Source organism: Gallinula chloropus (assembly GCF_964237585.1).
Source record: "Gallinula chloropus genome assembly, chromosome: Z".
Lineage (NCBI taxonomy): Eukaryota > Metazoa > Chordata > Aves > Gruiformes > Rallidae > Gallinula > Gallinula chloropus.
This window is the reverse complement of record NC_140089.1, coordinates 64,216,188-64,231,942: the sequence shown is the minus strand read 5'-3', so window position 1 is coordinate 64,231,942 and position 15,755 is coordinate 64,216,188. Positions and strand designations below refer to the sequence as shown.

Below are 15,755 nucleotides of genomic sequence, written 5' to 3'. Positions count from 1 at the left end.
GGCTGCAGGGCCATCTTTCTCTGTGGCACCTGGGGCACCTCATCCCCGCCTCACCGGCCTCAGTGCCTGCACAGCTCCTTACATCTTCTCACTCCCTTCTCTGGCGGCAAAATTTTGAGCTAAAATAATTCAATGATGTCAGTTGTTTGTATCATATCAGTTTCTTAGAGCTGGCTGTTTGCATGCAGGAAGGACTTAGGCAGATGGAATGAAAGGTGCAGGTGCCATGCTGACTGACTGGCCACTTCTCCATTAGAAAATTATTTTGTTTGCTGCAGAAAAAGAAACTTGTCAAATACTTGCTGCTTGTGGAGGAAAATGATCTTTAGTTAATGTACTGATGAGGATGAGGGTCTCATTTGAAGTGTTTACCGTGAAATTATCCAGGACCATCCAACTAAGAATACTTAATTTCAAGATTTCAAAATGCTGCATTGATGTTGCCTCCAATGTGTTGTAATGTGATGGTTATAGCAGATTGCAGCAGCTGTTGGGGCTGCCTTGCTTAGTCAGGTGGCTCTGTGTAGATAATTGTTGATAAGTTTTATTCTTTTGCTGTCCTTAAAACACAAGAGATTTTTACAGAGGATTAGAATTAGAAACTGTATGCCATTGAAAGCCAAGCACACTTGAAACATAGTAAATCTTTTCAGGGTACACCACAGTGCCTAAAAAAATCACTTAATTGGTTAATGAATTCTCTTTTTTTTTTTTTAAAGTTTTTTTCTCTTGTCCTAGCAAAGATATGGTAACTTACACAAGGAAAAAGCCTGATGAGGACAAGTGCAAAGCCAATATGTGTCTCTGATATGTTAATAGATGAGATAATCAGTGGGGTTCCTTTAGCTGGATGCTATTTCAAAATCTTAATTGGTTTACCTTAGTGATATGATTGTCCATGGTAATCTGAATGTTACGTAACACGAGTAAAAAGCACAGCCCATCTTTTTTTTTTTAATCTGGTGAACTGCACTCAAAGAATATAAAGGTCAGCAGTGGATACTGTCCTTATCTTGTTTCTAAGAAGTGTTTTTACATTTGAAAACCATTACACCTGCCAAAGCTTAATGTGCCAAGATAATGGAAAATCTGTATTTTAGGCTTAGTTTGTTAGGATTCTCCTTACTCTTAGTAGTGACAGTTTTACCTTTTTTACTCAATGTCAAGTATTCTTTTCTTAAAACAGAGACAGCAAGAGCAGCTTTAAATTTTATACCTGTTTGAGGTTGGAATTGTTTAGGGTTTTCCTTTGTTTCTGTTCATTTTCTTCTGGTGTTTGGAGGTTTTTAATATTCTTTTATTGTTCTGAATGGGATTTCTTTCTTGCCTTATATTTACTGTGACAAGCTAAAGCAAATAGAAGCAATGCCCAAACTGACTATTTTCTCCTAGAAACAGGAAGCAGTTGTTACCAAGAATAGCCAAAATTACTTTGAATGAGTCAGTTTCCAAAATGCTGTTCCAGTTGGAACGCGCTACCTCATGCGCACACACACTCATAAATCAAAAATGAATAGTGGTGGAAATGTGCTTAGTGTACAACTGACATGGATACCCATGAACTGTAAAATAAGAATAGGTAGATTTATATGGTTAGAATTTCTTAAGTTGCTTTAAATGTTTAAAAAATGTATATATGCATGTATTTTTTGCAGTTGTACATCATAGCTACACCTGTATTTTCATACAATATACACACACATTTTTGCAGTGTGTTTATATATATTTGTTATTTGTCTATATTTTGCAGAGTTTAAATTCTAAGCTACCTTTTGATTATTTGTCTAGGCCATGATTCTAAAAAGGCAAAAATATTCTTAACCTAAAGGGAACATTAAATAACCATTACATGAAATCCACCACATCTATCTCCAGTTAGCATAAGATCTAAGTAGTGATTTATTCCAGGTGGCCAGAAGCCTGGCCCAGTTAAAAATTAATTGGGTAAGAATTTAATTTTGTGTCTGTAACCAACAGGCAAAGAATGATCCAGAGACAGATAGAGGAAAAAGCCTGGTAGCTGCTTGCTCTAATGGTTTCCATATCTAAGAGGTAATTAGAAGTGGAAGTCTAAATTATTTTTGCTGTCAACACCAAGATACTAGTAATTAGTATATTAACAGGAGTCCACTGTCATCTATACAGTTAATCTGGAAGTGACCCATAAAAGCAGTACACATTTGTTACCAGATTGTACTCAAGACTCTGATTATGATTGCTGCATTAAGCTTTAGGGCAACTGATTTTCCATTTCTAAATGAGGAATTCATAGAGGAATAAATTAACCAGAAATACTTAATTTACAAAAAAACCCCCTAACAACCCCAAACATGAAAATGAGAACTGTTTTATAAGGTTTTAATCTCTCTCTACATCTATGCATTTGCAAGATTAGAATATTCCAGAAGAAAATCCCAAGCAACAAACGAGCCATGGTCTCAGTATACCAGTAGCTACATCCGTGCAGTGTGATATGGCATTCCCAAAGTCACCAGTTACAACTGTTTCCTTTAGAAAACTTGATGGTGACTCGGCTGAGGAAAAGGGCACAGTAGAAAAACACTGTCAGAAGCTGGTTGTGAGTTCTGTCTGTTACTACTCTTAGTAATATGACACCTAAAAATGGGAACTTGTAGGCATTCATGCTGCTCTTTTAGATGCCTTAGGGTATCAGTAACATCCACTTTATGTTGGCAAATATGACACAGGACTGAAGGGAGACATAACATCTTCCAGAGCAACAGCTGGAAGACAGAAGGTCCCTGGGTATCTGACCTGTATTTGAATACTTCTGTGTAGTTCCACAGTTACACTCTTTGAGACTAAACACCAGATGCTACATTACCACGTATAGGAAAGAGTTGATTCAGCTCTAAGCCTACTTGTAGCCTCTTTACTTTCTTGGTATTTCTGTGTCTCATGCAAAGCATTCTAATCTGTGTGTCTGCTGTGGTACACAACCTTATTTGTCCATCAGTGGACAAGGGAAGAACTACCGATGTCGTCTATCTGGACTCGTGTCAGGCCTTTGACAGAGTCCTCCACAGTATGCTGTTTTCTAGATTGGAGAGATACAGATTTGATAGATGGACTACTTGGTGAATATGGAATTGACTGGATGTTCAGCTGGACATAAGTGACGAGTGGTGTTCCTCATGGGACCAAAACTATTTAACATCTTCATCACAACATAGTGGGATTGAGCATACCCTCAGCAAATATTCAAGTGACACCAAGCTGAGTGGTGCAGTGGACATGCCTGAGGGACATGCTGCCATCCAGAGGGACCTGGGCAAGCTCAAGAAGTGGGCCTGTGTGAACCTCATGACATTCAATGTGGCATATGGGATGGGGCAACCCCTGGCATCAATATAGGCTGGGCGATGAGAGTAGCCCTGCAGAGAAGAACTTGAGGGATGAGAAATTGACTATGACCCAGCAATGTGCACGCGCAACCCAGAAAGCCAACCGTATGCTGGGCTGCGTCAAAATCAGCAAGACCAGCAGGTCAAGGGAGGTGATTCAAAGGCTCTTCAAAGTCTTTTCAAAGGGACCTAGGCTCTTCAGAGGGATCTGAACAGACTGAATCGATGGGCTGAGACCAACATGATGAAGTTTAACATGGCCAAATGTAGAGTGCTGCACATGGGACATAACAACCCCAGGCAGCACTACAGGCTTGGGGGAGACTGGCTGGAGAGCTGTCAGGCAGAGAAGGACCTGGTGGTGTTGGTTGACTGTTGTCTGAATATGAGCCAGCAGTGTGCCCAGGTGGCCAGGAAAGCCAATGGTATCTTGGCTTGTATCAAAAACAGTGTGGCCAGTAGGACTAGGGAGGTGATTGTGCCCCTGTACTTGGCACTGGTGAGGCCACACCTCGAGTACTGTGTCCAGTTCTGGGCTCCTCACCATAAGAAGGACATGGAGGTCCTTGAGCGAGTCCAGAGAAGAGTAACCAGGCTGGTGAAGGGGCTGGAGGGCAAATCCTATGAGGAATGGCTGAGGGAGCTGGGGCTGTTTAGCCTGGAGAAGAGGAGGCTGAGGGGAGACCTTATCACCACCTACAACTGCCTGAAGGGAGGTTGTAGAGAGGTGGGCGATGGTCTCCTCAGTCAGGTGACAGGAGATAGGACAAGGGGAAATGGCACAAAGCTGCACCAGGGCAGGTTCAGATTAGATGTTAGGAAAAAATGTGTTACTGAAAGAGTTGTCAGGGCCTGGAACAGGCTGCCCAGGGAGGGGGTTGAGTCAGCATCCCTGGATGTGTTTAAAAAAGGGGAAGATGAGGTACTTAGGGATATGGTTTAGCTTAGGACAGGAATGGTTGGACTTGATGATCTTAAAGGTCTTTTCCAGCCTTGTGATTCTGTATCTCTGCATCTCTACTCTGCTCTCATGAGAGTCCACCTGGAGTACTGCGTCCAGCTCAGGTTCTAAGCACAAGGCAGATGTAGACCTGTTGGAGCAGCTCCAGAGGAGGGCCACAGAAATGACCAGAGGGCTGAAGGATCTCTCCTCTGAAGAGAGACTGAGAGAGTGGGGATTGTTCAGCTTGGAGAAGAGAAGCCTCTGGGGAGATTTTATGGCAGTTTTCCAATATTTAAAGGGAGTTTACGAGAAAGATGGGGACAGAGTTTTTTGTAAGACCTGCAGCAGTAGGACAAGGGGCAGTAGTTTTAAACTGAAGAAGGGTAAATTCAGACTAGAAGAATTTTGTTTATGATGAGGGTGGTGAAACACTTGAAGAAGTGGCCCAGAGAGTTTCCCATCCCTGGAAACTTTCAAAGCTGGAGTGGACAGGGCTCTGAGCAACCGAATTTTAGTTGAAGATCCATTCCTACTCACTGCAGGGGGGTCAGACTAGAAGATCTTTAAGGTCTCTTCCAACCCAAACTATACTATGATTCTGTGATTAGTATTTCTAGTTGTGTTTCCTTCCATAAATGTTCCTGTGTAGTAGAAATGCAATTCTATGAAAAGTGAGAGAGAACTACCGGTAACTGGTTATTGTCTGAAGCCTTTGCTCTATCTTTTCCAGCAGTATATTGAAAGTTACATTCCAAAAGTAATCCTCACAGTCCCTTCTTCTTCTGAACTGGGCTGTATTTGATCCTGTCTTTTCCAAGGGGGGACATCTGTGATCTTCATGTGCAGTATCTACCTTAATTTCCGTTGGCCTGCCTTGATTTTCAGACTAACTGCTCCATAACTGGTTCATAGGCTTTCTTCCACAACTGCTTACTGAGTCTAATCCTTCATACTTCAAAAACTGCTCATCACTTCAGTAATTTCTTTTGAAACTACACGTACATGAACCTGGACAATAATTACAGAAATAAGAACTCAGGAACTGACTGCACAGTAATTCATAAGCTATGCCAAGTACAAGTACAATGTGTGTTGCCTGTAATTCTGGCAGTGTTATAATTCTCTACAGAAATTAAAAATCACTACCAGAAATAGTATTTTTCATCTTCAATGACATTTCCCTCTTCTCTTAAACACTGATCAAATAAATATAGTTCCTGCTTCAGACCTACAAGAGTTGTCACAGTGCCCTAAGCTCAAGTGTCTTAAAATGCCTTTCACTGCTACTGACCTTTCTCAGCAAAGGCTGGAAAGCTAGAGGATTGCTGTTCTGTTTGCTGCCCAGGGGACAGGCAGCTGTGGATCTGGCAAATTCCTTGAATGCAAATCTTTTGTTCTGCCTGAACTAGACTGCATATTCATTTCTTTTCTAACAAAAGTGTAAGCCACCATTCCTAATATTTACTACACAGTTATTAGCAGTAATGACATACAGCCATTACTATAATATTTTATCTTCTTGTCCAAACTGTCAGCACCTTTGAAAGAGGCTTTCTCTTGGTTCTTGAGGCATTCTGTCCAGGACCACAAAATTTGAAACAACTCTTCCTCCTATGGTTTCTTTTTCCAATTTATTCTCTACCCAGCCAACTAAATAAGGAAGTTTTCCAAGTTAGATTTAAGAGTTAGGAGACAGCAGTGTGAGGCAAATCAGTGTCACAGTGACTGGCAGGCAAAATAAGCTCATATACATGAACCTAGCTGTGGAATCAACCCAGCATTATCAGGTGCAGTACAAACTCTCTTATATACTCTTCAGGATTCAGTGAATTACTGGTGGCTTCCCCTGTACTTACCAAACATTTATGAAGTCTGCTTCTAGAAATATCAGAATCTGCTTGTACCTTCTTAGGCAAGCTGAAAAAGGGAACTCGAAATTATGATACTATTATTTAACTAACATACTGCATTATCCCATAAAATGGTGGATAGGGGAAAAAACCCATACACACCACAAAACAGGAATATGGAGCAAATAGCCATCTCTGCAGCTTGGCAGAGGCGCAAAAGTGGAACAGTAACAAGTTAATATCATGGTAGCTAATGGCATCAAAAAGGATGTGTGTCTAGATATGGAAGCCAGGGCTTTAGGATTTGGGTGTTGGTATTCCAGGTTTTTATGTAAACCAAAACAAAACACAGCCTTCTGGCTCACAACATTAACTGGGCAGACAATCCTGTAACACATACTTATTTCTACTACACTTGGAATTATGGATATTAAGGGACTGAGATCCAGAAAAACTAATATAGTCAATAAAGTTACCAAGATATAATGTAATAATACAAAGCCACCAAGATACAAGTTATACCTGTCAAAGATTTGATTTCATCTGTATTTCATACAGAATACTTAAGTGATAGGAAAAAAAATGAAGACAAATTTAAACTCAAGTATCTCTAAACCTTTTGCAGAATCTGAATAACCGTATATCATCATTATCTTCATTTTTTTTTTTTTCAGCCAGCAGACTTTACAGGAAAGCAAGCACTGAAAGAGATTAAAGAAAAGGGGCTCAGACGACGACTGGTGTATCTCACCCTAGAAACAGATAACGTTGATCCAGAGGGAAATGAAAGTGTGTGGCATAACGGCAAGGTAAAGTGTAGAGATCATTTTACAAGAAACTAATGTTAATTCCCCATGAATATAATCTAGCCTTGTGTTTCAACTTTAAATGGATTATTTTTGTTATATGGGCACAGCACATTTTGGAGCCATGAAAATCCATTCTATAATATTCAAGCAGGAAGCAGATTAACTACGTACCTACAAAGAAAATGTGAAATACTACCAGGTCACAGAAACCAGAGTTGGGACAGATTAAAGTATTAACTCATCTATTATGATTTCCTGCAAGTTCACTATTGTCCTAAGAACATTTTTGCTATTCACTTAAAAGAAGCAGAGGAATAGCAAAGTTTAGGCACAGATTACACATTGAAAAGCTTGCTAGCAGTTGAATTATTGTCTGTAACAAACATATGCATGCATATGGTGTTTGTTTCGGTGAAAACTTAATTGAGCACATTAGGAACAGATTGTTTTTACAAGAAGCAAAATCTTCTCAGTTTAAGATTATGTTATCCACAATAGAGAATATTACACAAACCACATGACACACTTAAGCTTGCTTGATGCCTGAAGTGTAGACACCAAAACTAGTATATGAGATGTATATACTAGTTGTTTGTTTTGTTTATTGGTAGAATACTTTGGTTTTTTGTTTTTTTGGCTGGTTGGGGTTTTTTTTTTATTGTTAAGAAAACCTCACATCATCTTGAAAATAAAGATAAACGTGGGGGTTTTTTTTCAGGTTGTTGGCAACACCACATCTGGATGTTTCAGCTACAGTGCTCAGCAGAGTTTGGCTTTTGCATATGTTCCAACAGAACTCAGCAAAGTTGGGCAGAAATTGGAAGTTGAACTTCTGGGAAAAAATTATCCAGCAACCATTATACAGGAGCCACTGGTGCTGACTGAACCAACGAGAACGCGCCTTCAGAGAAAGGGTGAAAGTCCCAAAATATAAATGCATGTGAGGATACTGCAAATTTTGCAGTAGGAAATACTGCCATTGATATGCATGAAATTAAGAGAAACAAACTACTCAGATGGGCTAATTACTAAACACAGGATCCTTGTTGCCATACATCAGTGAGAAATTCTATAGTGTTACCCTCTGGCTTCCGTGTGCTATTAGCATTAGCGATCTGAGCACAGGTCATGAAAAAGTCTGCGTTCCCCCTTCTCATTAGCACTTGTGAGTAGAAAGTTGCAGGCAATGAGTAGATCCTTGACTCAGCTTGCTCTTACATTGGCTGGCAGGTCTGGATAAATGCAGAGGAGAAAGTTGCTTTTGGTATTGGACAACAGAGAATACTTCCTCCTCCTTGACACTCACAGTTCCTCCTTTGTCTGTCCTCAGGGTAAAGTTGCTTATCCTAACTCCTTACAACATGACATTAAAGACTTATAATTAAAATAATATCACAGATTCTGCACGGAAACACTTCCTAAGGGATTGAAACATATCCCAGCAATGATTGAAGATATTAAAGGGGATATTAAAGGCAAACTGAGCTGTTAATATTTTTTACCAATGTGTCGGCCTGGTGGAAATTCCTACAGAAGATCAAGATCTGGTTCTTCTAAATGAAACAGTTATAGGAAGATGATTTTATTTTATATGAATTGTCTGGTAGATTGCATGTAATATTCTACAACACACAAGATGTTATTGCTCAGTTTTGAACAAAACTTAAAATGGATTTACTGTTCTAAATCTGAAGAGCTAGACTGCCACCAGAGAACTTCAGTTATTCTGCTTCCTTTTGATTGTACATTGAACAGCAGCCGTATGTTTTCACACAGAAAAATTAACAGTGAAAAAAATGTAATTGAATCCATAGCACAGGAGCTGTATTTATAGTGTTAAATAGTCAATAACCAAATAAGGAGGAATGGGGATAATACAAATGATGGGAACACACCGAAATATTGAAACACTCTTTTGAATTCTATAATATGCTCAAAAATTATTTTGAATAAGAACAATGTCACAATTTCCAACTTGCAAAGAGTAACGCTCTCCTTTAGGCTACAGATGAACCTTTTTGAAGTACATGTGATCACGAAAGATGTACAAAATTTACTTTCTACAAAAGAGCTGGTGCCCCTAAACCTTCAGCAAAGAAGCAAACATATAAACAGAATATACCTGGAGAAACACAATTTAAATAATGAACTCTTGCAAAAATAAACTGACATTGCACAGTGCTGTTCTGAATAACTTTTGTGAAGTGTGTCAAAATAAAATATACAAGTGTTGGCAGGTTTGCCTGTAGTATTATCTTGAGTGAGAAATCCATCGTTGTTCTCTGCAATGCTTCCATAAGTGATTTACTTCTACTGAGCTGAACCAACCAGAGATGCTACTTTTCCTAAAGGTGACATTATTTACAATGAGGCAGCTAGACACTATGTCTCCTTGAGAATTTAAGACATATAAAATGCAGCACAGAGCAATTTTAAAGTACCTATTTATTTATGTTTAGGAACTCGGTTTTGAATTTCAGTATTTCCCAAGGACATGCAAATTCACTATGAACCGCGTCCCGGAGCGTACAGTGACAGTTGTCCTGAGACTGACTCTCACAACTTTGCTAACCAGCTTCACTATGCCAAAATTCTGTTTCAACAAACAGTACCTTCCACATCCCAATCCAGAAATTAGAGTCAGGCTTGTAACTCCTGTTCCAGCTTGGAAGAAAGAAGTTCTGTTCATTAATATGTCAGCCAGACTGCTCTGACTGTGCAGAGAGGGCAGGCGTTCTGCAACCTGAGGGAAAGGTAACACATCACAGATGTAATTCCTTCAGTCAAATAAGCTCAGGAACTGCACCCTCCATGGGCTTGTACTGCCTTTCCAGCTGTAACCTCACAGCTACAGCCAACCGCCTGTCTATTTTACAGAATCACAGAATCACAGGGTTGGAAAAGACCTTTAAGATCATCAAGTCCAACCATTCCTGTCCTATGCTAAACCATATCCCTAAGTACCTCATCTTCCCTTTTTTTAAACACATCCAGGGATGCTGACTCAACCCCCTCCCTGGGCAGCCTGTTCCAGGCCCTGACAACTCTTTCAGTAACACATTTTTTCCTAACATCTAATCTAAGCCACTTCCCCTTGTCCTATCACCTGGCTGAAGAGACCATCGCCCACCTCTCTGCAACCTCCCTTCAGGTAATTGTAGGTGGTGATAAGGTCTCCCCTCAGCCTCCTCTTCTCCAGGCTAAACATCCCCATCTCCCTCAGATGCTCCTCATAGGATTTGCCCTCCAGCCCCTTCACCAGCCTGGTTACTCTTCTCTGGACTCGCTCAAGGACCTCCATGTCCATGGTGAGGAGCCCAGAACTGGACACAGTACTCGAGGTGTGGCCTCACCAGTGCCCAGGACAGGGGCACAATCACCTCCCCAGACCTACTGGCCACACTCTTTTTGATACAAGCAGTTGTATTTTTGATTACAGCATAGTATTACAGTGGCCCAAGCACTGATTTCCTTGTGGGCTTCTCATCAACATCTTTTGCCACCCAAGTCTCACCAAGGTCAAGCCTCAGCCAGTTAATTTTCATTTAGTTTCTAGATTTAGGGAAGCAAGACCACAGCTTTCCCCTTCTGGGATAAGACAATGCAAACCGAAGTTTCTTTCCTGCACCTACCCTGTGGAGACCACAACAACTTCTTTCTCATCAGTGACCCTATGTAACACAAATGGAGTATCTGAGACCTTGTTGCACTCTGTTGCATCTTCAGAACAGCTGTTTAACATTGTATTCAACAGCAGAGTCAGGTGAAGTCAGGTGACAAGCATGGCTGGGTTGTTAGAGGCGCTGTAGCTATGACAGCTGCATGTGTAACAGGGGTTCCTAGTTGATGTAGCTTCTTTTTTACTGTTCAGATACCCAAATCATCTTACTGTGTGTTTATTAGGATACCTCACCATTGCAGCACTTCACACAGCATAGATAAACTAAACTGTGAGATGAAGCTTTACAAATGATGCCCACAGAGAGTTTCACACATGTAAGTCAATCTTTCTTAGTTATACAATGAAAACACCAAACCTAAAGAAAAGGAAGGGGGGGAAGGAGGGAGGAAAGTGTTCAGCAGCTTTCTTGGTTTCTTGCCACTGCTTCTTTTCATCATATATTGTGATATGGTGTTGCATAAACTTGTGGTGTCAGGATACAGCAAGAGGAAGCCAATAAGTTGTTTTAAGAGGACTTCTAACCAATCAAACAGAAATACCAGGGTTGAAAGCCTGGCAGGGACATCTTCCAACTCTTCTGCAATCCCATTAACTAACAGAAGAGACACCTCTGTAATAAGGCAAAAAGACAGCAGTCATCTAGAAAATCTGAAATACTTACATTTCTGTGTGTGGAGAGATCAAAGACATTTTTCTGTCAAAAGGCAATTTCTCAGGCACTTTTTTTGGTCATTTTCCTTTATTCTTTTACCACCTCTGGAGATTTTTGGTAGAGTAGTTACTACTAATAACATTTTAATTGTTCCAAGCACCCACATGCTATGGAAAGATGTGCTATGTTTGTACTTGGTGTAGAATGATGAATTGGCATAGATACCATAATCTTCTGTGACAGTCTAACGACTTCATTGATCACTGACCTCAAAACAGTATCCACATTATGCAATCCCAAATTCAGAAAAGGTAAACTGAAACATAGACCATTTCCAGGATTTATTCATTTGTTTCAAGAGAGTACTCTCTGATGTAAATAGTATATTTTTATTTGGATTCTAGATCAGCAGCAATTAAATTTGGATTATTCCAATTATTTGGATTATTCCAATTATTTGGATTCTAGATCAGCAGCAATTAAAAAACCCCAACAAAACCCACCACTAAGAAAACATGACAGGCATCAAGATCCAAACTTCAGCTATGCAGTAGTGTATGTTTTATGTGGTACAACTTAATGTACTAACTCTGGCAGCTTAGGCAACCAGGTTATCCAGTTCTGGTGGAGAAAGGTAACCAGCAAGTAACACTTGACACTCCTCTACAAGAGAACATGAGTACTTGAACACGGTGATCACTTTGGAAACATGCCAGGTGGATAGCTATTACGATTTTTTTTCCAAAAAAAATTTGTATCTGACATTTCCCATTTGACCAGCCCTGTGTAGATTTTCAAAGCAATTATTTTGAATGAACAATTTCCACTGGAATGGAAACATTTTAATGGGACTTCACCTATAATAAGGACATGGAAGAAGTTAATCAAGTATACAATGCAGTGAGACAACTGTGACTAGTGATGGGATCTGAACTAAAACCAAAGTAAACCAGAACTTCCCAGCCTTTTGAACAGTATGAATCACATCTCAACAAAGAAAATACAACTCATAGTCACATGCCAGCTTGCCAGCAGGCCTGAAATTTACTTAAGAGAAAACTGACTTTAGGACAATATTGTTGCTTGCTGTTCCAATACCCGCTGTGGACACACACATTCTCATTGCAGAAAAAGATGTGGCATCACATCATTGCCGTTGTCTTAAAAGCAGCAGGGAATACTTTGGAATTTATTTTTAAAAAGAAAAAGAAATCAGGTAAATTCATAGATTTACCCATCAGACTCCATTCATAGGAGCAGGAACTTTCTACAGAGGCTTGCCAACCATACATAAAGTAGAAAAGAGTCTGTCATACTCAGTATTTTGCCTTTCTTACATGAGATTTTTTAATGTTGCCTGTTCTTTCACCTGTTACTGAGTGGCTGTATGGGTTTGGAAGCGCAGTGTGTACAATTCCAGCTAAATGTGAAACACATGGTTATTCGATTTTCAACTGGACACTGAAATTTTTGTGTATTCCATGGGCGAACACAGTATCTCAGAGTTGCCAGCTACTTCTGCCCTTCCACAGGGCAGAATTTCATCAAGGCTATAACTGAGGTAGTGGTCATTTACATTATTGCTTGAGGAGATTACACGGTGTGGAGAAACAGCCCGGTTGCCATAGCTGTTATTGCTGCTGCGGGGTTGCTTCACTTCCTTCCTGCTCAGTAACAGTCAGAAGCATCATCGTATACAGCCAGGCCTAGGCAGAGACTTCTCCTCCTCTGCGTGAACAAAAGGAAGAGACAAAGAGCACGGGGCGGCTCATGGTCCGGCAGAAGAGGCGGGAAGGGGAGGGGGTGGGCGCAGCAGCTGATGACGGTGTGCCACGCGCCTTTCTCCGGCGGGAATGACCGCGCGCACGCGGGCTCCGGCCCTTTGCCTTCCCCGGGCTGCAGCACAGGCCGGCGGCAGCGGGGCCGGGGCTGCCTTGCAGCAGCCTCGCTTCGCCTACACGCGGGAGGTAGCTGGGCTGGCAGCGTTAGAGCTGGATGAGCTGCCGCGGCATCGTGTGTGTGTGAACGACAGAAGTAACAGTCGGGTTACTCGTACCACCGCGTCCTCCCCTCGAACTGTTGTACTGACTTCGTGGAAACACAGCTAACAACTCGGAACACCACCATGCAGAGAGTTCCCCGCTTCCCCCTAGGAAAGGCTCCCTGCCGTGTAGGAATCGCGGGGGGGTGAACTCCCGCACGGCCGAGCTGGGTGCCCCGCTAACGCTGACAGCTTTACGGTCTTTTTCACTCCTTTCACAAGCGAACCGGCCACAGCTTTCGCACCCCGCGGGTACTCCGGGACCTCACCAGTCTCACTGCGGCACAGCTCGGACCCGCGTACACCACACAGGTGCGCAGGAGCGCGTCTCCCGCCCGGCGCAGCCCGTCAACAAGCCCGAGCCCGGCCGCGCCCCTCGCCGCCGCTCCCTCCGCCCCGGCCCGCCCGGCGGGAGGAGCCGGGCGCTGCCGCCGCCATGGCCCGTCCCCGGGGCGGCGCCCGCGGCCCAGTTCCTGGTGGCGGGGATGGGGCGGCGGGCGCGCATGCCGCGGCCGCTCTGCCTGCTGCTCTGCCTGCTGCGGCTGGCGGCGGCGCGGCCGCCCGCCCCGCACCTGGTGCTTGTGCTGGCCGACGACCTGGGCTGGGGCGATGTGGGCTGGCATGGCTCGGCCATCCGCACGCCGCGGCTGGACGCGCTTGGGGCGGGCGGCGTGCGGCTGGAGCGGTACTACACCCAGCCGCTTTGCACCCCGTCCCGCAGCCAGCTCCTCAGCGGCCGCTACCAGGTAGGGCGCGGGTCCGGCGGGGCACGCGGGGAAACTCAGGTCCGGAGTTGCTGCACCAGCGCGGCGCTGCCCGCCGGGGCAACCCGGACCCCCCCCACCGTCCCTCCATCCCACCCTTCCCCGGCGGCGGCGGGGTCCCGGCCCCATCCCGCCGCCCTCCCCTGCGTCCCAGCAGGTAGCCGGTGCGGCGCTGCTTCGCTGCTTCCATGTTCCGAGCAACTCTGTGCAGCTTGGCCTTCTTGTGACCACGCTGCTGTACGAAAACCAGTCGCGTTTGTACGCAGAGAAACCTAATTCGCTTACTTCTGGCTTGCTGGCTCCGCAATAAGCTAAGTGGGGGTTTAGTGCAAGTTGTTCCGCTTGTGTAAAGCAGAGGTGCCCGCGATGCTGCAGCTGTGCGAACAGGCACGGCAGCACGGCCTGGGAAGCGACCCTGCCGTAGCCATCGCCTGTTACCTGCTCCTCAGCTGCGCAGGCGAGGGGCACCCAGAGGTGGATAAGGTGGTACGTACTCTGTTCATGCAACTTCTTCCCCAGAGCAGTAAGTGCGTCCAAACCTTCACGTGGTGACACAGGTGTAGGCGGCATTTATGCTCCCCTGCGTGGAGTGTGCGCAGACTGATCCCTAGTGAAGCTGTCTGGCTGCTTGAGTAGTCGTAATATTGCCCACTGGGCAGGAATGGGGCATTATTGTACTGCTGTGCTCTCCCCTTCTGTTTGTTGCAGCTTTGGCAAAAAAGAGGGAGAAGGACACAGCACAGGCAGAAAGGGGAAGCTCGGATAGGATTAAGTGTATTTGAGAAGTTTCTCCTCTGTTTCAAAAAGTCCTATGCGTGCATGTTAACCACGGTAATTTGTCAAAGAAACTCTTCAAAATGAACTTAAGTGGCATCCTGCATTAGTGGATGCTGCATCGTCTTGTCTCAGGAATGTTGTGCTAGGCGAATCTTACTCTTTCCAAGCAACGTTTATTCTGTTCCTACACACGCCAAAAATTAATAATCAAGAATAGGAAGATGTACTCAATTTTTTTTTTTTAATTAACCAGCTGTTTAAATTGTGTTGTGTTAAGAGCCCAAACAATTTTTTTTCATTTTCACTATTTCTGAAATACAGTTCATACTCTGAAAGTGCTTGTCTAGAAATGGCTTGGGGTTAGTTGGACAGTGCTTCATCTGATCTTTAAACTATGCTTATAGTTTTGAGCTATGCTCACAGTTCAGTGCTTTTTTAATACAGTGCTTTGCTAGAATTTGTCTTTCGCTATTTTAATTAAAAAAAAAATCCAGCTCCCATTGCAAAGAAATTTAGTGGCTAGTAGGCCCCTTTGTGGGGGTCTACTTACCCACTTGCTTAAAATGAGTGCTTATTTGGTTTAAAAGTGAGTTCATAGTGCTGCTAAAATGATGCTCTAACAATTAATCATGCAACTTGCTACCCTGGATTACTTACTGGAGTTACAAAATCTGGTGGTTTGTGCTCTAGAGGGTCTTGGGTGTTTTCTGCTTTGACAGGCCAACTCCTAGAAGCATTTAGTAACAAACAGGATATTTATACTTCTATATGTCTGATGGCCTGTGTTTAGGGCGGTGTGGGGTTTTTTTCAGGAGGAGATGGGGGAGTTGACAGGTCAGCTTATCGTACTCAGTAACTGAAGAGGTTTCTTG

The 15,755-nt window shown here is 43.1% G+C and overlaps 2 protein-coding genes across 2 annotated transcripts in view; both read left to right on the top strand.

Moving 5' to 3' along the window:
• The window catches only part of DMGDH (dimethylglycine dehydrogenase), a 50,886-nt gene extending 41,683 nt beyond the window's left edge, over nt 1-9,203 (top strand). Inside the window, exons 15-16 of the mRNA XM_084278595.1 lie at nt 6,833-6,967; nt 7,686-9,203. Of these exons, the coding sequence (XP_084134721.1) occupies nt 6,833-6,967; nt 7,686-7,901 (351 nt within the window). The 3' untranslated portion in view covers nt 7,902-9,203. The remainder of the gene's footprint in view (nt 1-6,832; nt 6,968-7,685) is intronic.
• A 4,624-nt stretch (nt 9,204-13,827) lies between these two features.
• ARSB (arylsulfatase B) overlaps nt 13,828-15,755 on the top strand; it is a gene marked incomplete at its 5' end in the record, with an annotated part of 67,763 nt that continues 65,835 nt past the window's right edge. The window contains one exon of the mRNA XM_084278322.1: nt 13,828-14,088. Within this exon, the coding sequence (XP_084134448.1) occupies nt 13,828-14,088 (261 nt within the window). The remainder of the gene's footprint in view (nt 14,089-15,755) is intronic.